Source organism: Monodelphis domestica, chromosome 3 (genome assembly GCF_027887165.1).
Source record: "Monodelphis domestica isolate mMonDom1 chromosome 3, mMonDom1.pri, whole genome shotgun sequence".
NCBI lineage: Eukaryota > Metazoa > Chordata > Mammalia > Didelphimorphia > Didelphidae > Monodelphis > Monodelphis domestica.
The window spans coordinates 480,719,636-480,746,320 of NC_077229.1; the positions used below are offsets into that span (position 1 = coordinate 480,719,636).

The following is a 26,685-nucleotide window of genomic DNA, read 5'->3' on the forward strand; positions in this document are numbered from 1 at the left end:
ATCCCATATCAGAAAAAGAAATTCAACAGGTCATCAAAGAACTTCCTAAGAAAAAATCCCCGGGTCTGACAGATTCACCAGTGAATTCTATCAAACATTCAAAGAACAGCTAACTCCAATACTATACAAACTATTTGACATAATAAGCAAAGAGGGAGTTCTACCAAACTCCTTTTATGACACAAACAGAGTACTAATTCCAAAGCCAGGCAGGCCAAAAACAGAGAAAGAAAATTATAGACCAATCTCCCTAATGAATATAGATGCAAAAATCTTAAATAGGATACTAGCAAAAAGACTCCAGCAAGTGATCAGAAGGGTCATCGACCATGATCAAGTAGGATTTATACCAGGGATACAGGGCTGGTTCAATATTAGGAAAACTATCCACATAATTGACCACATCAACAAGCAAACCAAGAAGAACCACATGATTATCTCAATAGATGCAGAAAAAGCCTTTGATAAAATACAACACCCATTCCTACTAAAAACACTAGAAAACATAGGAATAGAAGGGTTGTTCCTAAAAATAATAAACAGTATATATCTAAAACCATCAGCTAATATCATCTGCAATGGGGATAAACTAAATCCATTCCCATTAGGATCAGGAGTGAAACAAGGATGCCCATTATCACCTCTATTATTTAACATTTGTAAAAAATAGACTCGAATACAGGACTACAATCCCCACGAGCCTTTGCTCCACTTCCCCAGAATGCCTTGTAATCTCATCTGGGCCAAGATGGAGAAGGTATTTAAGCTCATTCAAAGGCTTTTGAGGGAGCTCTCTCTCTTCCCCCCCCCCTCTCTCTCTCTCTCTCTCTCTCTCTCTCTCTCTCTCTCTCTCTCTCTCTCTCTCTCTCTCTCGGCTCTTTTTGGACTTCCGTTTTGGAGCAGGCAGTCTCTTGCGTGATGTGAGGTTATTTTGTCTAGGCCTCTGGCCTAGGCACATGTTTCTTACTGTACATTCTTTAATCTTTAACCTTTAATAAACCTCTAAAAAAATATAATACTCCTTGCAGAGAGAAACTAATTTCTACCTGCCTCAGTCTCCCCGTCTCCCCTAAATTTTAATCTTTACAGTTGGCGTAACCACTTCGGGAGAAAAAACTCTAAATCTTCTGATTTAATCTTTAATATCTAGTACCTAGAAAAAAAATTTTTTTTTTGAGCCATATCTCTCTGGCCAAGGTTTTCTACCCTCGCAAAGCTGCTACAGGCTCCAGACCTGCTGCCCATCCCACCTGGCTCGGCCCCGCCGCTTCCTGCCTACAGCCTGCAGCCCTGATCATCCTCACCTGGTACCTGGTCCCGGCCTTGCCCACCCCCACAGCCACTCCTGCTCCTGGCCTCTCACAGGCCTGCTGCCTGCCTATTTCTGCCCCCAGACCCACGAGCAGGACCCCAGTTGGCTCATCACCCAGATCCTTGGAGCAGATTGCTGAGGACTCATTTAGACCAGCTGGTAACAGTATTGGCCAAGTGGGTGGAGGGGAGAGAAGAGAGGGAAAGGAGACCGGGTAGTTTTCCCTTAGGCTAAGCCTCCACGTGGATGGGGGTATAGGCCACAGGGGGATCAGAGAGGGGAAAGAGAGAAAAGACTACCGAGAAGAAACAGATCTTTTCAAACAGAAACCTAAAAAGCAATGGGTTTAAAAGGATTTTTTACTCTTCTGGCAATTTCATTGATTTTACCTGCCTGTCTGGGAGCAGACTCAGCCCAAAGATTCAACTTTAACTTTGGGGAGGAAAATAGGTGGCCCAGCGAACTGGGAACCAGGCCCAGAGACAGGAGGTCTCTAGCTAAAATCTGTCCTCCTATGCTTCCCAGCTATGGGGCCCTGGACGGATCCCTTGAACCCCATAGCCTAGCCTTTACTACTCTACCTTCAGACAATAGACATTTAAATGGATAATTAAAAACAAACAAACAAACAAATAAAAAAAAAACCCCAAGGAACTTTGAAGAGACTAAAGGCTATATATTCTAAGGCATTTCAGACTCCAATGGTTTATTAAAAAATCTCTGTATTCTATTGCATTGTTTTGTTTAAGATATAACTTTGTGATTTTAAGTTCATATATTACTGGATTGAATATTATTCTGTGAACTGAAGGTTGATTGAATTTATTTTGAATGTACTGAGTTTTGAAATTCTGTTGTTTTTCCCCTATAACTGTGTTGAACAAATATTATTGTGAATAAGCCCATATATGAAAAAACAGCTTTTTTCTATTTTGCTGAGGATAGATGGACTTCAGAACTGGTTATAATTGTATTAACAACTTTTGGAATTTTAATGTGCTAAATACCTCAAATGATTTGATTTTAAGGGTTTTTTAAATATGATTTTTGGAATTTTTTTTAACAATCTGGTTATTTTTGCCTGCCCCTACCACGAGGTAAAGCCCATTAGCTGAAGTGAAATACATTTTATAAACCCCCAACCTTCCCACATGTGAATGGAAGTTGGGCAGTTAATCTCAGGGCATTTGTATCCCTATAAGCCTCCAAGAAAAAGGAGCACCCCTTTATTTATGCTCTTCAGCTCACTATTTTACTTCTACCAGAATGATATATAGATTTCTTGATTATGTTCTAAACCCAAGATGAGTTTTACTTTGTTTTAAAAAATATGTTTAAATTCCAAGGTTGAAGGATTGCTATGTTTGTAAAAATTGTGACAAATGTCTATCAATTCATAGGTTTTAAAAATGTCATACAGCAACTTATGTGAAATATGAAAGTGTGTTTGTTTGCTATTGTAATTAATTGGGCTATTGAGAATTTTGGGGATTTTGATATCTACATATTTGTGCTACTGTATTTTTAAAGATGAAAAAATTGTTAACCTTATTCAATTCATTTGCCTTCTACTCACAGTGATCATGGCCAGATACAAAGAGGAAATGGATCTCATTTTTTGGTGAGAAAGCCTTGCATTTTATATTTTCTTAACTGACACAGAGTGTCAATGGTTATAAGCTATATTTTTGAATTTTTAAAGCTCTTTTATTATTATATTTTTCTTGCATGTGCAATATACTTTTTCAGTTTTTTATTATTTTTTTCTCTCCTTTTTATATTTGAAGCACATGTCACCAGTATTAAGATTTTCTTTAACCTTTTGATTTTTAAGTTTAAGATACATTTGCTAATGCATGCCCTAAAAGGCTTGTGACTATAAAAATGATGCCACTAATTATTTAAATAAATTATGGGACTTTGCTTAATGATTCTGTCTGATTCCAGGACAAGAGATACACACAAGAGCCATTTCATAGGGCCAAAGAAAGGCCAATCTAGGATGGATTGATGCACTTCTAGGCCAATAAAAAGGTCTTGAACCTAGTGTGAAGACTCGAGGTTACTATGTTTAACATGTGTTAAGACATGGGTTTTCCTTGTATCCACATTCACCCTGAAGATACTCACAGACGAGTATCCCCGAAACCTTGGCTCCTATAATCTGGTCCTCTTTTCTGCCTCTCATAGTGTGGTACCTTTCTGTAGTCCTGGCACTGATTGGGTAAATGCATCATTACTTAGATCATTTTGATTGGGCCCTGATTGAAGGACCTGTTATAGATTTATTTTTCTTCTACTTGGAATTTTTACACATAAGAGTTTGATAGTCTATATTTTCATCCAGAAATTTTTCTTTTCCTTTGGATTTTCTGATGTCTTTTTAATATCTCTTGCCAATTGATTCATATACCTCATACCTCAGCCATGCATCCCTAACTGATTCTGAATCTTTCAATCACCCACAACACGGGGGAATGTAAAAAAAAATCATTATTTAAATTGCAAACTTTAAATTCCTTTTGAGAAGAATTTTAGGTAAAGAAGATGCTACCTCTCTGAATTCAGAACTGAACTGTTGGAGAAGCCACCATGAAGAAGCCTCCAGACCACAAGTTGCACAAAATTGAACTTTGGGTGTGGTTGATTGAACATTTATTTGTATGTATACTTTTATGCCAAAGGGGACTGCCCCCTAACGGCTTTTTGTCAATGTGTTCAGCAATTATTGGTTTTATTCTTTTTTCTCTTATCCTCACAGTATTGTAATCTTTTAAGTTTATTATGTTTTTATGATCCTTTTGGGGAAAAATTAATTTTTCCAAAAATGATCACATGGAGAAATGTAAAAAATAGACTCGAATACAGGACTACAATCCCCATGAGCCTTTGCTCCACTTCCCCAGAATGCCTTGTAATCCCATCTGGGCCAAGATCGAGAAGGTATTTAAGCTCATTCAAAGGCTTTTGAGGGCTCTCTCTCTCTCTCTTGGCTCTTTTTGGACTTCCGTTTTGGAGCAGGCAGTCTCTTGCGTGATGTGAGGTTATTTTGTCTAGGCCTCTGGCCTAGGCACATGTTTCTTACTTGTATATTCTTTAATCTTTAACCTTTAATAAACCTCTAAAAAAATATAATACTCCTTGCAGAGAGAAACTAATTTCTACCTGCCTCAGTCTCCCTGTCTCTCCTAAATTTTAATCTTTACACATTGCATTAGAAACACTAGCAGTAGCAATTAGAGAAGAAAAAGAAATTGAAGGCATCAAAATAGGCAAGGAGGAGACCAAATTATCGCTCTTTGCAGATGGTATGATGGTCTACTTAAAGAATCCTAGAGATTCAACCAAAAAGCTAATAGAAATAATCAACAACTTTAGCAAAGTTGTAGGATACAAAATAAACCCACATAAGTCATCAGCATTTCTATATAATTCCAACACAGCTCAGCAGCAAGAACTAGAAAGAGAAATCCCATTCAAAATTACCTTAGACAAAATAAAATAGTTAGGAATCTATCTCCCGAGACAAACACAGGATCTATATGAACACAACTACAAAACACTTTCCACAAAACTAAAACTAGACTTGAACAATTGGAAGAACATTAACTGCTCATGGGTAGGACGAGCCAATATAATAAAAATGACCATCCTACCCAAACTCATCTATCTATTTAGTGCCATTCCCATGGAACTTCCAAAAATTTTTTTTTACTGATTTAGAATAAAACATAACAAAGTTCATTTGGAAGAACAAAAGATCAAAGTTATCCAGGGAAATAATGAAAAAAAAATACAAAGGAAGGGGGTTTTGCAGTCCCAGATCTCAGACTATATTATAAGGCAGCGGTCATCAAAACAATTTGGTACTGGCTAAGAGACAGAAAGGAGGATCAGTGGAATAGACTGGGGGCAAGTGACCTCAGCAAGACAGTATATGATAAACCCAAAGATCCCAGGTTCTGGGACAAAAATCCACTATTTCATAAAAACTGCTAGGAAAATTGGAGGACAGTGTGGGGAAGATTAGGTTTAGATCAACACCTCACACCCTACACCAAGATAAATTCAAAATGGGTGAATGACTTGAACATAAAGAAGGAAACTATAAGAAAATTAGGTGAACACAGAATAATATACATGTCAGACCTTTGGGAAGGGAAAGACTTCAAAACCAAGCAAGAATTAGAAAGAGTTACAAAATGCAAAATAAATAATCTGGAATACATCAAATTAAAAAGTTTTTGTACAAACAAAACCAATGTAACCAAAATCAGAAGGGTAGCAACAAATTGGGAAACAATCTTCATAAAAACCTCTGACAAAGGTTTAATTACTCAAATTTACAAAGAACTAAATCAATTGTACAAAAAATCAAGCCATTCTCCCATTGACAAATGGGCAAGGGACATGAACAGGCAGTTCTCAGCCAAAGAAATCAAAACTATTAATAAGCACATGAAAAAATGCTCTACATCTCTTATAATCAGAGAGATGCAAATCAAAACAACTCTGAGGTATCACCTCACACTTAGCAGATTGGCTAACATGACAGCTATGGAAAGTAATGAATGCTGGAGGGGATGTGGCAAAGTGGGGACATTAATTCATTGCTGGTAGAGTTGTGAATTGATCCAGCCATTCTGGAAGGCAATGTGGAACTATGCCCAAAGGGTGATAAAAGACTGTCTGCCCTTTGATCCACCTATAGCACTGCTGGGTTTGTACCCCAAAGAGATAATAAGGAAAAAGACTTGTACAAGAATATTCATAGCTGCACTCTTTGTGGTGGCCAATAATTGGAAAACGAGGGGATGGCCATCAATTGAGGAATGACTGAACAAATTGTGGTATATGTTGGTGATGGAATACTATTGTGCTAAAAGGAATAATAATGTAGAGGAATTCCATGGAGACTGGAACAACCTCCAGGAAGTGATGCAGAGCGAAAGGAGCAGAACCAGGAAAACATTGTACACAGAGACTGATACATTGTGGTACAATCGAAGGTGATGGACTTCTCCATTAGTGGCAATGCAATGTCCCTGAACAATCTGCAGGGATCTAAAAAATACTATCCACAAGCAGAGGATAAACTGTGGGAGTAAAAACACCGATGAAAAGCAACTGCTTGACTACAGGGGTTGAGGGGATATGACTGAGGAGAGACTCTAAATGAACACTCTAATGCAAATACCAACAACAGGGAAATGGGTTCGAGTCAAGAACACATGTGATAACCAGTGCAATCGTGCGTTGGCTATTGGAGAGCGAAAGGTAGTGGGAGGGGGGGAGGGGAGGAAAAGAAAATGATCTTTGTTTCCAGTGAATTGTTTGGAAATGACCAAATAAAATAATGTTTAAAATTTTTTTTTAAAAAGGGTTTCCCTATATATCCAGATGCTTTTTAAGGGCATTATGTCTTAAGACAAAAAGATAATTTTGCAATAGTTGTATAGGGTAAAGAATACTAAATCTCTTTATTTTGTATGTAAAGACCCATTTACACCAACAATTGTGTTTTAATAGCACCAATGGAAATCCTTCCTTTTCTTATCCTATAAAATGAATTATTGAAATATAACTAGTAAAACATATTTTCATCTTTAAGGAAATAAATATCTAGAAATCCAATCTCTGTAATTCCTCCAAAAATATATATCTTAGATTTTGCAGCATGATTTTTCCCTGTAGGTAGTCTATGGATTCTTTTCATTGACATTGTTTTCTGAATTAAAAAATTCTGGGCAATTTTTTTATGTTATTATTATCATCATTATTTTCATTTCACTGTCCAGGTCTTTTATTTTACCATGTTATCCTGGAAGACCTTTAATACTTAATCCTTTATATATCTGTTTTTGAGATCAATATAATTTTCTTATTTGTTTCATTTTCACATTACTCTTTTTGCTTTTCACTTTTCCAGATGATTCTTCACTTCTGTGTATTTGTATTTCCAAAGTATTATTCACTCTCTTGCTTCTTTTTTAAGACTTGTCACTATGGATTCATATTTTTATTCTGCCAGTTATTTCTGCTTTGCAAATTTTAAATTCTGCTTTTAAAATTCTTGTCATTCTTTTTAACAGAATTGGGTACATCCTTCTGTGGGATCTGTGGGATCCTTATGTTTGGATATTTTGACCTGTTCTAGAGACCATATTCCTTTATGTTACTCAGGCCTTCTTTTTTGATTTATCTACTTATGCTCAAAATCTTTCATTCAGTTTTTTTTCTCCTTCTGAGATTTTTGGTAATTTTTCTCCACTATCACATCCATATATTCTCTTATCTCTCACTTTCTGACTCCTTTGATGTTGGTTTCCTTGCACTGGACTTGAAAAGCATGCCAATTTCATCCCATGCTGAGCAATTCATGTTTTACCAGTCTCTGTTTCTACTTCCAGGAACTTCAAGGGGCAGAGAACTGGCAGTTCAATCGCATACTGAGAAAGTAGGCTCTCAAATGGAATATTTAGTGTAAAAATCCTAACTCTGTCACTTTCTCCCTGTGGAAAACCAATCACTTAACCTCTCTGGGTCTTAGTTTCTTGACTGAGCAAGTGACAGGATTAGGATTTTTACCTGAAATATTCCACAATGTCATGCATAATTAGATTTAGAGAGTATAGCATTTGAGAGACTACTTTGCTGGTTTTGTAGGGAAGAAGATTCATGCTCTTCTCATAAAAATGTTGCCAGTACCTTGTTCTCAGGACAATTACAACTAAAGTCAGATTAAATTCATTTCTGACCATGGAATAATAATGAAATCTTTTTCTTCACAGTCATGGGCTTCTTAATAGTCCTTTACCCTGGAATCCTGTTACATTTAAGTAAAGGTTCACAAATCTTCACCTTATGAATTGGGCATGGTCCAGGAAATTTATTCCTATACACAGAAAGGAATGTGAAGCAAAAACAAACAAACAAAAAACCCCAATCACAACATATATTAAGAAAAATATTAGTAAAGCATTTCAGTAACTTAATCCTCATCAGAGCATAAAGCAGTTTTGTAAGACTATTAAATGGGCATTTAATATCTTACTTCAGGACTACAATGTCCATCCACTCCTAATGGGCAGGCTCAGAGGTAGCAGGTAACAGTTCTTGTCTTGATTCAGTAAGACCCAAGTTCAAATCCAACCTCAAAACTCTTACTAACTTTGTGACTCTGGGGCCATCATTTAACTTGTTTACTTAAGTTTTCTCAAATATAAAATGGGGATAATAGTACCCATGTCACTGAGTATTTGTGTGGATCAAGTGAGATATTTGTAAAAAGTCTGCCAGCACATTGTTTACAGCTGGCATTCTATAAATACTTATTCTCTACCCCTGCTTAGGCCAGTCCCTACTCCCACCCCTGCAGTGATTTGCTTCTGACTCTATCACAACTGATTATTTTTACTGATGCTGAAAATGTCAGAAATTTTGAATTCATAAGGTTGTTTCTAGGCCTGCACACATCCACCCTTTTGCCTGAGATCAAGAAGGCACAAACATAAAAGAAGCGCAGAGTTTCTTGAGAGATAAAGCAACTGCTCCTTCCCCTGACTTTTCTCTCTAGATGCTTCATGAAGTGGTCCTCACAGGACTTGAAGGGGTATGTCATCCCTTTTGTACATAAACTGAGTTATCAGGCCTTCAAGCATAGTAGTCAATTAGGGGTTGCCATATCATATGTAAGCCCCCTGAGTTACTCATGGCTAGAAATAAGCTGCCAAATCCTCTTCATGGGCAACTGGAAACAGGCAGTAAATGTTTGTTCAGAGTCTATAATAAGTGATATTTAATTCTTATCTAACATACCGTGCCACCACCATCATGAAAAGTATATGTGTGTATGTGGTTAGATTAAAATATCAAAAGCAGATGTATTTATCCTTTATTCTATTGATATATTAAAAATATACCCATATAAGTATTATAATCTATAAGATTTAAATTAATGTCCAATAACTCCAAGTATTATATTTTACTTTGGTGAAGGGATCATTTCTCCAGTCTTCAAGTTCTTTGTGCAGAGCTAGCTCTGGGGATCTCTAAGTTTTCAGTTCTTCCAAAGTGGTATGATCTAACTAGAAGTGCATTTAATATTTTCAAAGCCTGTATATTGTGAGAAACCACCAGCACTCTTTTCTGCCCTGGAACTGGGACCAGAATTCCCCTATGGTCACAAACACTGCTGTGTACTAGTTCCTCACCCTGGGACTTCCATCCAGGATTGCAACCTGGATCTATGTATGGGCAATGTGAGAGAATTGCACCCAGAAACAACAGAGATGCCCTTTTATTTCCTTCTGAGTAGCTGTCCAAATATCATCTGAGGACTTTGCTGTCCCTGTGCTGACTTGCTGAATGGGGCCTGCCTTGGTGTGCTGGTCAGTGCTCCACTTCCACACTGATATAAATCTTTTGTGCTGACTTTCTAAGTTGTTTTGGGTTGAAGAATTGTTTTGCCCCATCTTTTTGTGGGTGTCACAGCTCCAGAATTCATGTTGAGGTTTTATATTAAAGTTGTTTATAGTGTATTTTTGTAGAACTTTCTCCAATCTTGGCTTTGCCCCCTGCTCCCCAAATGTGACTTTTAAAGCTCCAGGCATGTTGTATGTTATATACATAACATTATGCACATGCATTTGCATTACATGTTATTGTACATATGTAAATAATTGTGTTATTTTTTGTGTATGTATACACATATACATATAGGAAGGGGATAATAGTTTTGTTGGAGAGAACACATTTGCTACTGTCAGTGTATGTGCATCTTTGTCTTGGGGCTTCCTCAGTTAATATTTAGAAAAAGCATGGTAAGATTCAGAAGGAATTATCATCCATAAATAATGTCCTAAACCTACTCTGGGCATGACTGTAGTAGAAAAGCTTTCCAAAGGAATCCTGTCTCTGGATTAGTGATGGATTAGGCAACATGGTATAGTGGATATGGAAATGGACTTAAAGGAAGACTGGTTCAAATCCTGTCTCAGAATCAGTCTCTCCATGTGTAAAATGAGAGAGTTGACTTGAGCAATTTTTAAAGTCCTTAACAGCTTTACATATATAATCTTGACATAATTTTAACATGACTATAAAAGGGCACATCTCTGCTTTAGTTCACTCTTCTAAAACTTAGAATTCTCATAAAAGCACACATTTAAGCAAATACCAGGCTTCTGGGAAATGACTATTTCTGAATTTTAAAAAAAATGAATTTAAATTATGATTTCATTAGCAAAGAGAATTTCTAGTGAAGAAACTTACTTTACCAGTTCAGAAACTTATAGACTTGGAACTCTGAAAACTTATTACTTTTCCAGGGTCATATAACCAGCTTATGATAGAGACAGGATTTGAGCCTAAATCTTTTAATACACATCATGGCTATTTCCTGAGATTTAATGTTCCATTGAAAATATTGAAAATGAATATGTTTGAGATAATATTTTATGTTTTATAAATGCCGAATATCCTTTGTGAGAAAACCTTTGTGTAACAAGTGCTTTATACTGTTAAAACACATGTAATTCCAGAACATTTACCCCCAAATAAGATTTTAATGCAAGAATGTTTTCATATTTGATACAGATCTATAAAAACAAACAAAAGCAAAAACCAAAAATCTTTCCTCACAAACACTTGATTACAAATGTACAATGTTTCTTTTCCCAAACAAAACAAAAAACAAAATACAGGATATAACTGGTTACTAATCTTGGGTCAGCACAGGTAGAAGATAGAAACACAACTAGATTATTTATGTGCTTTGGCTGTGTTATATATGAGGTTTGGTTATGTGTCCTTATAGGTAATTGTTGTCAAAACACCATTGGGACTTCATCTTATTAGCACATAATAGTACAGGTTTAAAACAATGACTAAAGCAAACTAAATATCAATTAATTATACAAACACCTTTCATACACAATAAAATGTGACAAAATGAAACATATGGCATATAACTACAGCATTAATGAAAGTTCTAAAAAAATTTTTCAAAAAACATATTTCCTTGGCTGCACTGCATGATTAGTTTGCACATATGGCAATTCTGAAATAGCTTGATCATAGTAAATGCACCATTAATCTAAGCCAGCACCAAACCCTAGGAAACTTCAGGAGTTCCTTTCAAAGGAATGACATTTCAGCTGCCTATAGTAACACAAATATGTAGAGCACCCTTTGTAAGAATTAGGTGTTGTGGGTAGCATATGTGGTTCTTTGAGAAGGAAATACAGTACAATTTGGTCTGCAATGCTAATAGTATTACAAGCAGTCAAGGTATTTTGCTACAGTGGTTGTGTTTCATCTTCTATTGATGTACGGTGAAACACAAACACAGTGAGCTGTTCTAATTTAGATCTTCCTTAACAGAATCTTAGGTAATTTTCATCTCTTAAATAATTACAATATGCATTCAGTTCTGCAAGATTCTCTTAAAAACAAGTTGGATGACTGGAAAAATAAAAGGTAACATCTCTTGAATCTATTGGAATTTTAAAAAATCACCTCTAAAATGAAATAGCTCAAATTTCTAATCTAAAGAAAAACAAATTAGTTTCCCTTCTTGTTTAGTCTGTTCATTTCTCCATATAGTTACTGCATTAAAAATAAATAAACATCTATATTTTCAAAATTAGGAACTATAGCAAAATACCTAACTTGTTACAGACTGCTAACAGGAAAAAAAATAAGCTCACATTATCTTTGTGCACTTAGTGCCTAAATGCTGATATCGAACATTTTTTAATGTATTTTAAAGTTAGGTTATATATATGTGTATAAGCATACACATATATATAAAAGAAGTAACCAAAGTTGCCTTTGAACCCAAATCTTTGGCCACATCAGAGTTTAAAGTACAGCTGCTGCAAAGGTTATCATTCTGAAGTTTAGAAGACAAGGGTAAGTGGGAAAGGAGGGAAGAAATAATAATTTTTTTTCTGCTTAAAAAAAAAAGTCACTGACTCTTTATATCTTGAAGACTAGACATGCTCAAGTAGATTAAATAGGAGAACTGAAGTGATCTGAGCATTGAACCAAGTCCAAAAAGGGGTTAGTAGAGTTGAATATGGAGCCTTATTCTGAGAGCTTCACTAAGCTCCCCTAGGAAGTAGTTGTCCTCATTATTGTCTTCTAGTTTCTTAAGTTCTTTCTTCTTATACAGAGGAATGCTAGTTATTTCGAGTGTGTAAGTTCCAGGCACAGATTTTTTCTTGGCTGTGTGCAAGTAGCTTAGTCCATCTTGTTGATGTATTCGGAAGATGCCATTTTCATTCCCCTGGGAGATGATATATCGAATGTGGTTGTTGAGTGACTCAATGGCAGGTATAAATTCTAGAATGTGTAACTTATTTCCAAGGCTGGAAAAGTTGAATTTCATTTTTATTGGAGTGTCCAGGTCTATATTTTCTAAGCTCATCTTTTCAACCTGAGAAAATGGAGACAACAATTTTCAGAAATGAGGTCAACAAAGCAATAAGAGCAACATCAGATTAATTAATCAAACCTTCTTATTTCTGGTTTTTGAATGCATTAAAAAAAAATTAAACTCTTACCTTCTATGTGGTAAGGGCTAGCCCTGTCTCTCATCCACTACCTCCTCTGAATACATTTTTTAAAAATCCTTATGAGCTGGGAGAAATGTTAGTTTTCTATAAGTTTTTAAAACCTTTGTGACTTTAATAGGTAATTGTAGATTATAATCCATTTGCAATAAAAAATTGTGTATTTATTTAGTATTCCCATTGCTGGAAACTAAATCAAAACCACTATAGCTGGATAGCCTAGGACCATGTTGGTGAACCTATGACACATGTGACAGAGAGGGAGGGCTGTTCCCTTCCCCCACACATGCCTGAGGACATTTTTCTCATCACCCACCACTCTGCCAAGCAGCCCAGTGAGAGTGCTTCTTCCCTCCTGTTTTGGGGTTGGGGGTGGGGCTCACAAACAGTGTGAGGGTTGCAATTTGGGTACTCAGTTTCTAAAAGTCTCTCCATTACTGGTCTAGGAATTCTAATTCTTATTCTTAGGACTACTTAAAAGACTTAGTTTATGGAGGACAAATTATTGACTTCAGAGCTCAAAAGTGAAGCATCCGAAGCATCCATTGGTAAAAATCTATCATCATGCAGGTGAAACAAATACAGTCAGGGGACTATGAAAGGTCTGAGAATTGTGTGCTGTAAAATCTTGATTCTCAGAAGGATAGTATTGTAACAGCATTGTTTTTCAGAGATTTTTCATCAGTGTAAAAACTATGAGGATTCATTAAGTCTAAAATTATTCTAATGCTCCTTCTTACTCCACTTTTTTACAATTTTCCTTACTTGGATTAGCACTGCTTTTTTTATGTTTATTCTGGTGAAGGCCCCAACTAATTATTCATTTACTCATGTGAACCACTCTTTCCATTTTCTATTAGTTTTGGTCAGAGTAGGAGGCTTGGAACTGGGCTCCTTCCAAAGACACATTTGTTCTCATCCTTTACAGAATGCTTGCTCACTGCTAAAACAATATGGTTTTTAAGGATGATACAAGGAAACCCTGGTTGGTCTTTTGGTAGACCCGGTAAAGAGGAAAGCTACTTCAGAGAGTATTTATCCTTGATAAGTAAGTATTGCACTCAGTTGAACTTAAAGGTAGTGAGTCTGCCTTTTCTCCTTTTCTTCAGGGGGTGAGGGAAAGGCCTGAATTTTTTGATTAGAAAGGTTTGAGTATATACCTCAATCCTTGCAAAAAAAAAAAGGTAATTGCTCCTGGATCATAGCCAGCACATGAACTTGGCAAGGTGAGCCTGAGACTAGATCAGAAAGTTTCCTCTGATGTGTTCTTTTCTGAGTATAGGTGACTGAATGGTAAACCTAAAATATTTGCAGATTTGGATTTGAGGGTCTGGAGCTCTTGGATTACTTAGAGATTATTGGAAACCAGAGGCTTGTTCTGCAACTTAAACTTATTCAAAGAAGATGACCACAGACAGAAGGAAAAGCTCCAAACCTTGGTCTGACTTATCTGAAGATATGGATCTTATGGGAATTGTTCAGGCAATCAGAAAGTGTAGGAGAGATAAAATTCAAATAAAGCAATATCACCAAATGTGTCCTATTTTACTAGTTATAAGTTACTGCTGTTTATTTAAAGAGAATTTTTTTTATCAATACATTTAGGAAATATGTACAAAATAAATGTCTTGTACTTTTCTACGTTCTTTAGGGGCAATGTTACACCTCAGTCAAATTTAAGTTTTAAAAATGATCCCTCTATACTCCAGGGATTATAGGGAAAGTCCTAACCCTCTCTTTAGGGGCTAGGCCATTGAGACTAAACCCCAACTATGTCCTTGTGTCCAGTTCTGAGAAGACCCTCTTAATAAAAAGCAAAGATGAGTATCCCAGATCCTTGTATTATTATGTTAGTGCTTGCTATTATTGCTACAGAAAAATATCACAAACTCTACTTCAATTTTTTCTTCCTTTTCTAATAAAGGGATTATAATAGAGAAATGTGTCATTAAGAGAAACTTTATGGGCTATTTGTTTCAAAATAAGAAGATAGGTCTCAGTCCTCCTTTGGTGACATTCTCCTTCTTTCCTCTGACAAGACAGGTTTTCCTTTTTATAGAATAATAGGTAACAAAATGGATGTATCAAAATATTCTGACACATTTGGTAGAAAGTAAGAGAGAAAGGTATAGAGGTTGGGTTCATTCCATGTAAGATCTCCTGAGTAGGTGATTCTTCTTGGTTTAAGTGACCAGTCATTTCAGAATTAATTATTTAAGTCTTTCTATTTGTTCTACAAACCTCTTTTTTACTCCAATCTCCAATTAAGAGGTGGATTTGAGAGCAGGAATTGATTTACCATTACTATTTGAACAGTGTTTGACAAAAAATAAATGCTTATTAAGTGATTTTTTCATTCCTTCAATTACTAATAGTGTCTTCAGATGCATTAAGAATTCATCACAATTTTCTCTATGCTCAAGGTAGTGCCACATTTTAATGAATAGTTAATTCAAATATACCAAGGCCATTATTATGCTTAACATGAGATGATGACTTCTTTATACCTTGTTCATGTTCTGTCAATTCTAGTTTTTCTCAGAGATCGTATTACTATGAACTCAACAACTTGAATCTCCCAATCCAAACTTTCTTTTAGTCTTATAATAATATGCTTAGTCAGATCCTTGATGGAAGAGGAACTATATACAGTGTTTTACCTAAACTATAAATTGGAGTTACCAATTTGAATTGGCGAGGAAGTTTCACACTTGTAATTCCCCAGACTGATGAAGTTATAGAGTTCTAGCACTTAATTGTAATAAGTTCGGTGAATAAAAGTTAACACTGCTAATTTAGAAGGAAATTCAGTATCCATTTGGACACATTTATTTAATACTCAAATACTCCAGTAGATAAGCTTAAACCAATCATTTTCCTGCATTTTCTCTTTGGTCTTTGAATTAGCACTTCAAACTTTATCCAGCAGTGCAATTCACCTATCTATTGCACCAAAGAAGATAAAATAAAATATTCATTAGTATCAAAAACATTATAAAAAAAGTGGAATTCTAGGTAGTAAATTTACTTACCAAGGTTGGTTCAGTTTCCTCAATATCTCTTTTTTGTCTGCTGTCTTTCTTAGGGTAGCCATTTATTTTGAATTCATAGCATGTTTCAGGAGAGAAAGTATTTTCTTTGTCTACCTTTGTATCCACTGACAGATACTGGCTTTTGTTAAATCCCATTCCTGAGACATAGTGACTGTTAAAAAAACAAGTATGTGAATGATACAGTTTTTAAACGCATAATCTGTCAACATTTGCCCAGATTTTCTTCCTAGCTTTCTTCCAGAGGGTCTTCTGAAAAAGAACAAGCAGTCTTTCCCATAAAACTAATGCCCTCCTTTTTCTAAAACTATAAATAGAGTTTTACTCTATTGGGGAAAATCTTATTTGAACTGACTTGAAAATAATAAAATACATGATGTCACAACCTGAACATCTCCTATTCTTCATTTCCTAAAACTTCTTAAAATATCAAGAAGTATGGACTATAGAAACTAGAATCAGAGAAATCAGTTTCCAACAAAAGTCCTTTAAAATGTCACATTGGCACTCCAACTATAACTCTGTGTTTATATCTAGTTTACTGTTTATTCTATATATATATATGATTTCTGGATGCCTACTTAAGTAACAACACCATAATTTATCTTTATGATGATAGGCTAAATAAAATCTTTAAATTTAAAGTTCTATCTTGACTATTATATGAAGAACTGATGAATTTCTTTTTGAGGGACAAGGTCATAATGCTATCAAATTGTAATTAAGAATAAAATGAGGGGGCAGCTGGGTAGCTCAGTGGATTGAGAGCCAGGCCTACAGACAGGAGGTCCTAGGTTCAAATCTGGCCTCAGACACTTCCCAGCTGTGTGACCCTGGGCAAGTCACTTGACCCCCATTGCCTAGCCCTTACCACTCTTCTGCCTTGGAACCAATATACAATATTGACTCCAAGATGGAAGGTAAGGGTTTAAAAAATAATAATAATAAAATGAGATTATCATTTTACTTTAAACTAATAGGTCAATTGATATGTTTAACTTAAGTGAAATAACTGAATTATCCATGTGTTCTAGATAACTCCCTGATCACTTATCCTAGTATTCTAAAAGTTGTTAACTGTTTTTGTCATTGAGATTTTTAAAATGGTCATTAATGTATTATTAAACATTAATATAAAAAAGAGAAAAAGTATGTGAATTCCTGTATGTTCCATGCTTGTCTAAATTTAAGATAACATACTTTGCAAATCTTATCTTAATTGTTGTTAGTGTCATCGATATCACCATCATTCTTTTCATATTTCTGATATATATATATATATATAAATCCACACATATATTTATATATACTCACTAATTTATATTTTTTCTTTTAATTTTCTGTGGACTATTTATTACTCAGGTAGAAAAAAATATTGGCTTTTGTAGATGAATAACAGTAGTATGATGAAAGGACCCTTGTTACAACTTTGCAACTTATATTCTAAGGTAAAACATCAGATTAACAAATATGTATTTATATACACATATATACATAATTGTGCTTATGTATATAAATACATGTGATATATGTGATATAGAGGGTAGATGGTGGAACTAGTCTCATCTTTTTCTAACAGGGAGGGAGAAGATCTTAATGAAATCAGTGTCAGATTTCATGTTCTTAGATTTAAAGATCATTGCAGATGATAACCATAGGCACAAAATAAAAAGATGCTTGTCCCTTCAAAGGAAAGCTATGGCATATCTGGGCACCATACTAAAAAAAAGCAGAAACTCCACCTTATTAAAGGGTTTTTCCAGCAGTAAGGTATAGCTTTGAGGGCTGGACTACAAGGAAAACTCAGTTCAGAATTGACACTTTCAAACTGCGGTGCTGGAGAAGACTTTTGAAAGTCCTTGGACAGCAAAGTGATAAAATCAATCAACACTTAAAGAAATCAATTCAGATTATTTACTGGAAGGTCAAGTTGAAGCCTAAATATTTTTTCCCACAGAACGAGGAGACAGGACACACTGGAAAAGACTCTGATATTGGGATAGAAGGTAAAAGGAGAAGAGAATGGCAGACAAGATAGATAGTATTATGGAAGCAAAGAACATGAACTTGGATGATCTTTGGGAGATAGTGGAGAATAGAAGTGCCTGATGTGTTATGGTTCATGGAGCCACAAAGAGTTGGATACAACTGAACAACTGAACAAAAAGAAAAAGGGAAAGGAAAAGAAATGAGCAACTCTGAGTACTGGGAAAAGTTTCCCAGAGTAGATGGATTTTAGTAGCACTTTGAAGGAAATCATATAAGCTAAGAAAAAAGATGGAATATTACATTCTAATGGAGGGTAAAGCTAATACAAAAGTGCAAAGACAGGAGATATAGTGTCTTTTTTAAAGAACTGCAAGTAGGCCAGTGTTGTTGGAATGAAGAGTACATAGAAGAGGGGGCAGCGGGGTGGTTCAGTGGTGGTAATTGGGAATCATTGAATCTCATTGAACCTGGTCAGAATTACTTTTTAGAAAAAACACCTTGAATGGAGATGGTTGACTGGAAATAAATAAAGAAAAAACATAGCACAGAAATGATAAATAAGACAAAAAGTTCATTCTTTGAAAAGTGTAATAAAATTGATCAACTCTTACCTAATACTAATAAAGGCAGAAAATCAAATCAATAAAATGGCAAGTGAACAAAATAAAAAGATAGCAAAACCAGAAGAAATAAAAAGAATGAAGGGAATATTATGTGCACATATATATTAACAAAACTGATAACATAAAAGAAATAGAGGAATATTCTCAAAAATATGAAATACACAAACTACTAGCAGACTAGATATCTTAAACAACTTAGTCTCAGAAAAGGAAATAGATCTTGCTTCAAAGGGACTAGGTGAAAAAAACCCAAAAAGGCCTTTGGATCTGATGGATTCAAAGGAGAATTCTATCAGTCATTTTAAAAAAATAGCAGATTAATTTTTACAAACTTGGAAAGAACTACATGATATAATAAAGACGAGTAGAACTAAAATAATGTTATACACAATGACAGATTATGCATTTGAAGAATAACTTATGAATCTGCAGAGAATGAACTGATAAAACACAAAAGACAATCAATATATACATCACCAAATGATATCTTCTGTAGTATAGGGAAGGGAGGAAGTGACTGAAATAAAAATCATTATCTTTATTTCATGAATTCTTCTTAAAAATGAGAAAAAAATATCCCTAAATTCTTTTGAGGCAAAAGTTTTCATTCTTAAAGCAAAGAAATACCACTAATGAATATTTCCTGGAAATTTTCATACCAAAACCTATGAAAAGCACTACAGCAATTAATACAATAAATCATTCATTATCATCAAGGAAGATTTATACCAGGAATGAAAGAATGATTTAATCTTAGGGAAATGGATTAACATTAATTCATCATATTAAAATCTAAAACATTCCAAATCACATGATCTCCTCAATAGATACAAACAAAGCCTTTGACAAAAGTACAGCACTCTTTTATGCTAAAAGCCCCCCAAAAAGTATAGGCATAGAGATAATAAACCCAGGGAATCAACAGACATAACTAACTGAAACAATAACTTCAGTAAGTTTCAGGCTATAACATAAATCCTCAAAACTAAACAGAAAGCATATATAATAATAACAAGACACAAGAAGCAATCATAGAAAGGGAAATCCTCTTCCAAACAACTACACAAAGGAATAAGATATAATATCTGGGTATCTACCTCCCCAAACAAAAGACTGATATGGATTCAAATGAAAATCATTCTTTAAAGAATTAAGGAACAACATAAATATCTGGAAGAATATTCAGTACCTATACGTCAAAAAAATAAAAATGGTAATATTATCCAAATGAATATACACTTTTAATGCTCTGCAAATCAAAAAACTAAGAGGATACTTTACAAAGACTGATAACAAAATTCATTTGGAAAACAAAATACCTAGACTGTTAAGGGAAATGATGAAAAAAATAGGATAAAGGGGGGATTAGCACTTCCAGACCTTAAACTATGTTATAAAGCAAGAGTCAGCAAAACTATCTGCTCTTTAAAAATAGATCAATGGAACAGAGTACTCAAGGGAGATGTAGGAACAACAGAACTCAATAACCCAAAGTTTGATAAAGTGAAAAGCATTAATTACGTAGGGGAAAACTCCCTATTTTATCAAAACTGCTGGAAAAACTAGGAATTCAGCTGGTAGAAATTAAGCTCAAACCAGCGTCTGACACAACACTGCACAATACACTCTAAATGTTTAGTGATTAACGGTCATACTATAAAAATTTTAGAAAAGAAACAGATCATATTCATTTAACAGTGATGGATAGGAGACATTCTTTATCAAACACGAAGGCAAGACAATTATTCAAGATAAAATAGATAATTGATTACTTGAAATTGAAGAGCTTCTACACAGATAAAATTAATACACTTAGAATAAGAAGTGAAATAGTTGAATGGGAAAAATCGTTGTATTAAATTTCTCTGATAAGGGTTTGGAATTCAAGATACATAAATAAGTATGTTTGCATGCATAATAACCATATTAATAAATAATACATAAGTAATAAATAATACAAATGGCAATATAATTATGTCAAATGATACAAAATTCTATAAAAATTGCAAAGTAGTCATAATTACATAAAATATTTTAAAAGTCACTAGTAATAAGAGAAATGCAAATCAAAATAATTCTGAGGTCACATTTCACATCCCGTAAATGAACAACAATAACAAAAATGATAATAGTCAATATTGGAGGGATTGTGGAAGAAGAGGTACACTAATACACTGTTGATGGAGCTGTGTATTGGCAAAGACATTTTGGAAAAGCAATTTAGAATTATGGAAATCAATTGATTAAGATGTCCATAAGCTTTGAGCTTCCAGACTACATTTTGGGTCTTATACCTCAAGGAAACTATAAAAAATTAAGTCCTCATGTACACCAAAGTATTTATAGCAGAACTTTTTGTGACAGTGAAGAACTGGAATCAAAGGAGATATTTATTAATTTGAGAATGGTTGAACAAATTGTGGCATATGTATGTGATGAAATATTACTGTGCTATAAGAAATGATTTACATGACAGAGAAGTATGAATTGACATGAACTGGTTAAGAATGAATTAAGCAGAGAGAAGAAAACAATATACTCTATAACTATAATGATGAAAATAGAACAAACAACCATATAACAAAAATTCAAAAGTGAATGAAACAAAATTATAAAAGTCAAATATGATTCAAATGAAGACTTATGCAAAGACCTTCATAGATATAAGTGGTGCACAGTTGTTACATTTTTGTTATGTTTTCAATGTTTAAGTCAGTTGTGCTGACTTATTTTTCCTCTAGAAATCCTATTTGTGGGAGAGGGGGAAAATACTGGGGAAAACTGATTATGTTAAGAATCAGAAGATAAAACCTTATTAAAAATAAAGAAAAAAATTAAAGCAGGTAGGAAACAAATCCAAAAAGAGTTCCTAAAAGAGCTAAAGGAAGAGTTTTTAAAAATACAGCTAAAAATGATCTTAAAGACCAAATGAGAAAAGTAGAAGAAAAAATAGGAAAAGAAATGTGAGCTAGGGAAGAAAGATGTGAAAAGAGAATTAATACCTTGGAAAACCTTATTGAAGGAAATTAACTCCTTTCTATCAACATAAGCAAGTTTAGAAGGAGAGCAGAGCCTGACAGAGACTCACTAATAACAATTCTCCTTCACCTTCCATGATTATTGACTGGTAAATGGCCTTTGGAATATGTCACTAGTTGTGACAATAAATCTTTTATATTGTACTTAACCAGAAGAACTCACAAAAAATTATTAACTCATGCCTTATTAAAATATCAATTATCCTATTCCTTATTATAACAGAAAAGCTCTTAGATGTAGTAGAGGTCTTAGAAGAAGAAAAAAATATATAGATTTTTACAAAATGTATTTAAATCTTAGCCCATAGATTAGAGGAATTCAGAGCATTTTTGTTTACTACAATGCATTTCTCAACTATAGAAACAGGATATCTCATCAAGGCTAACAAAAAATTCATCATTATGACTACAAGTACTAGTAATTATTATCCCTTCTATGTAATTGTTCAGAATATATTACAAAAATGCTGTTTTCACTGATCAGAATTATATTAATTTTTTAAAAAGTTGATATCCTGAAAGTTAGTCATCATAGAGTTTGTTCTTGCTGTTAGTTGAGCTTGAGTTTCATGATTTTGAGAATGAAGTTGACTTGGGACATACATACACTTTCTGCCTTCTTTTGTATATTTTGCTCATTTCATTAACTTGATCCCCCAAAATGATTTTATTCATTGGGCAGCACAAATGATATCAATAACACTAAAAGCACTTCCATCAGACAATATACAGTTTATAATGTTGACCTTTTTCTTTGTGGAAATTATGTTATTTCTGTTAAAAGTTTTTTCCCTTCAATATTTAGTTTGTATGTACAGTGGGAAGTTTTAAAAAAATCACTATTCAATCTGATAATATCCCATTTGCTAAGTTTATAAAAGTTAATGGTAATTGTTGAAACTTGGTGAGATTTAGGATAGAGGAAGCTACTCTCAATTTTTTCTTACTGTGAAACATTACATTCATTTCCAATTATCCTCCTTTCAGTTTTCTGCTTTCCACTATATGTTCCTTTAGAGCAAGGGTTAGAAAGCAAAATAACACTCTAAGACCCAAAACATTGACAAAGTCTGAGAGTAAATGTAACATTTCACATCAGCGGTCACTAATCTCTTCTATGAAAGGAAGTACATTCTCTCTCTGACTCTCTCTGTCTCTCCACTGATCTATAAAAAGTAACTTAAAAGGTACCCCAATGTAGCTGAAACAAGGTAAATTAGTCCATGAAAAATTTGTTTCCATGTGTATACAAAGTTTGGTCTGAAAAAAATCTTGTCTAGCAAAAATAAGGCTTCCAATTTGCAGACTTTCAAGGATCATTAAAAATATCACATGTATGTTTCCAAAAAGAACAATCTTTACTAGCTGATGAATTTGAGCAGCACAATGTATTGACATTAGTTTCTGACATTTAATTGTAAGTTTGTTGGCTATGATAGTGCCTGGAAACAATTTGGAACCCAATCACTGGAAAAAGCATTCACAGAACATCCCGTTTCTATGACATTTTGTCTGTAGTGAGAGATTTACTAATATAAATTAAGGTTGTCTTAAGATCCAAGTTAGAGTCAGGTGAAGATATCTTTTTAAGAATTCTATAAACAAGCTGTTCTCACATCTTTGTAGTACTATCATTCAGATTTTTGTTGCCTTGAGGACTTTGCACAAGATCAGAGGCAGACTCTTGGAACTGATAAAGCACTTTACATACTTAGTTTGCTAGAGAAGTCTTGGAGGAGGCATACCCAGAAACTCCTTCATTCAAGGAAGAAAGGCTTCCTATCCAAAGAAGAGAGAGGCAAACTTCTCAAAAGTTTTATGAGAATGCTGCCAAAGCTCCAGACAGCAATAGGCATATCAACTTTCTAAGATGATCTCTGTTCTTCTATAGAAATGAGACAATGTATGTTCCTGGTCCTCAAAATGGCTGGATTCCAAATCAATAACCTTGGTAGTATCCTGTTTTAAAATATTTTCTGGCTTCATATTACAAAGATCTTTTTGTGGAAAGCATCCAGAGATTGAGTACACTTGTGCACCAGTGGGACACTGAACCCCTGAGCTCAGAGAGGTCCATGAATAGCAGTTTAAAGACCAGACAGACAAGATTGTGAATAATATTCATGCTGCCCTGTTTTATCTTATTTATTAAGAAGCTCAGTAAGAGTCCTGATTTCCTTGCTGTTTGTCAATGAAAGTGTTTTTCTTTAGAAACCTTCTTCAGGTGAACTGGTGAAGTGTGTGGTCATAGACTTCAGATACTTGTTAAAAGCTGCCTTTGCCAATGTGTTTTTCTTCAGCTCTTCAATCATAACCCCTATTGTTATGCTATGTTATTTTAGCTAAGATGCTATGACTATTCTTGGCATTTAGACCCATTAAAAAACACCAAGATCTTGATGTCTAGCTTCTCTGCGTCAGTGCATATAAAAGAATACCATTTTAAGTGCACTGAATGAACTACTAGATTTAACATATTCAAAGTGTCTGATCTTTTTTATACTGAGAAACAGGAGGGCAGTATTCAGAGTTATTTGCTGCTGTGAACTGAAGAGCACTGGCTCTTCTGTTAAATTCCTGAAACAGTTCTTCCACTATTATAGTGTCCCCCCTCCATTTGGTGGGAAAAAGCATTCACAGAACTTCCCATTTCTATGACATTTTGTCTGTAGTGAGAGGTTTAGGTACAGATCCATTTGGGATTGATTGAGACTGATTTTTTGTGGTTAATTTTCAAGAATAATATATAATCTTTTGGGAAGAGTTGGTTCAGAAGTGTTTCAGGCTATATTTGAATCAAGTGGACATTTAGTTCATTTAACATCATGAAGATATCATATACACCATTCCCTAACTTCCGTAGCTCCTGAGCTGGTGGCAGGGACCTCTCACAGTGAACCCACCACCTTCCTGCCAATCTGCAGGCCCCCATTGCAGTGCCCTTCTGTGGTGGGTACAGGACAAGGGAACCTGTGAAGGGCTAAGGCTACCAGTTGTGGTGGGATTGGCATGGGGATTGAAACAAGCTAGTTCAACCATGCTTCCTCTATAGGAACATTTTTTTCAACTCCTTTGTGGTCAAGTTTGGATTTGAATTGCTATCATTATGTATATTTTGTTTGTTCTTCCTAAGTTTATCTGAACTCCATTTTTGGAGGGTACAATAATATTCTTTTATCTTCAACCTTTCCCCAATTAGTCTATTGGTTGACTTACTTTTAGTTGATCTAAAAAGAACATTTAAAAGAAAAGAAAATAGACATGAGACTCAAGGAAATTAAAAGAACTGTCAACCAACTTCATCATAAGCATTTAGTGTTGAAGATTTTATAGCTTTCCAACAAGTACTTTGCTGTTAGGTGGAAAAAAATATTTTCCATTCAGAATAATAATTTGAAATTAATTCTTTTCTGGAGTAGATTTAGCGACTCCTCAATGACGAGCATGTAAGTATGAGAAGATATATTTTATTTTAAACTTGAACTTTAGGATATTTCCCCTCCCGCTTTCCCTTTTTAAAAAACTTTAGTCAAGTGCTTAATAGAAGCCTATACCAACTACCTTCTGTCTTAGTTAACCAATCTTCAGTGACTTTTACTAATGGATTGTAAAAGCATAGCCACTTAAATAGAACTTTAATTCCTAAATAATTATACTACTATAGGTTCAACTGAAAGTTGTCTAAGAGGAATAAAAGATCATATTATATGCCAGTGGGAACTCTCTTACTGAAACAAGAGCAGAAGAAGTATATAACTTAAAAGCAATTTCTTATATGGAAACAAGGATTTTTTTTCAAGATTTTACAGGAGAATTAGTTCCAAATATTTTTATTATTTCTGCCTTATTTTTGCATAGTGCTCTTTTAAGAGTGCTTTCCTAGACATTTTTTTTAAACCCTTATCTTCCATCTTGGAGTCAATACTGTGTATTGGCTTCAAGGCAGAAGAGTGGTAAGGGCTAGGCAATGGGGGTCAAGTGACTTGCCCAGGGTCACACAGCTGGGAAGTGTCTGAGGCCAGATTTGAACCTAGGACCTCCATTCTCTAGGCCTGACTCTCAATCCACTGAGCCACCCAGCTGCCCCCTAGACATTGTTCTTTATAAGGAAGAACATCTAACACAGTATTTTCTCTAGTCATAATTTTTCTCAATTTTTTTCTGAATGAAATAATGTAAATAAATCATAATCCACTTTGAAAATTGAGATATATTAAATCTTGATATAATAGTGAATTAAAACTAACTCAAGGCTATGAACAAAATGTCAAACAAGAAGGCATTAAACTATGAAATATTTATGAAATTCATGAAATATAACCTTTTAAAATGGGGTTTTTAAATAGATTTCACAAATAATTAAATTATTAAAGAAAAGAATTCCTTGAAAATTACAATTGACTAACTGGAAGCTAATACTCCATAAGATATTAAGAAATAATAAAATGAATTCCAAGTGTGAAAAAGACAAAAGAAAAGAAAATGGGAAATATCTAATCATAAAACTAATTGACCTGGAAGATAAAGGAGAGATAATTTAAGAAGCATAGAACTACTTGAAAACCATGAACAACAATAAAAAAAACCTAGACATTAAATTTCAAGAAATTATTTTTAAAATTACCCAGATATTTTTAAATCAGACAGAGGGTAAAGTAGAATGAGTGGAAGAAGGGAATGAGATAGATGTGAAAATAAGATTGAATTAAAAATAGAAAAAATTTTCATATTTATATTTTATAGTGTCATTACATTCCATTATAGCCATATACACAGCTTTGTCACGTGTTCTTCAAATCAATGTACATTCTCATTAAAATGTAAGTTCCTTGAAAACAAGTATGATTTTTCTTTTTTCTTTGTATTCCCAGCTCTAAACACAACATTTAGCCATTAGGAAATGCTTGTTAACTGATGAGGCATCTACTCTTTCTTATTCATATGAATAATTTTAAAAGGAAAAATCACCTTGACAACTGAAGAGAAGGATTAGAATGAGGAAAAAAACTTGAAGCAATTAGAAGGCTGTTATAATAAAAGGTAACCAGCTATGTGGGACTAGAGCTCTAGAAAGATTTAGGCTTAGAGTCATCTTTC

General features: G+C 34.3%; 1 protein-coding gene across 4 annotated transcripts in view; it reads right to left on the bottom strand.

Moving 5' to 3' along the window:
- Window positions 1-10,807: 10,807 nt before the first annotated feature.
- LOC100010760 (fibrillin-2) overlaps window positions 10,808-26,685 on the bottom strand; it is a 170,558-nt gene continuing 154,680 nt past the window's right edge. For 3 of the 4 annotated variants that reach the window (XM_056824700.1, XM_016431337.2, XM_056824702.1), the window contains 2 exons: window positions 15,921-16,092; window positions 10,809-12,752 (listed from right to left, as the gene is read on the bottom strand). In XM_056824700.1, coding sequence (XP_056680678.1) covers window positions 12,378-12,752; window positions 15,921-16,092 — 547 coding nt within the window. In that variant the 3' untranslated portion in view covers window positions 10,809-12,377. Of the gene's footprint in view, window positions 12,753-15,920; window positions 16,093-26,685 lie in introns of all 4 variants that reach the window. The other variant, XM_056824701.1, reaches the window with a different exon arrangement.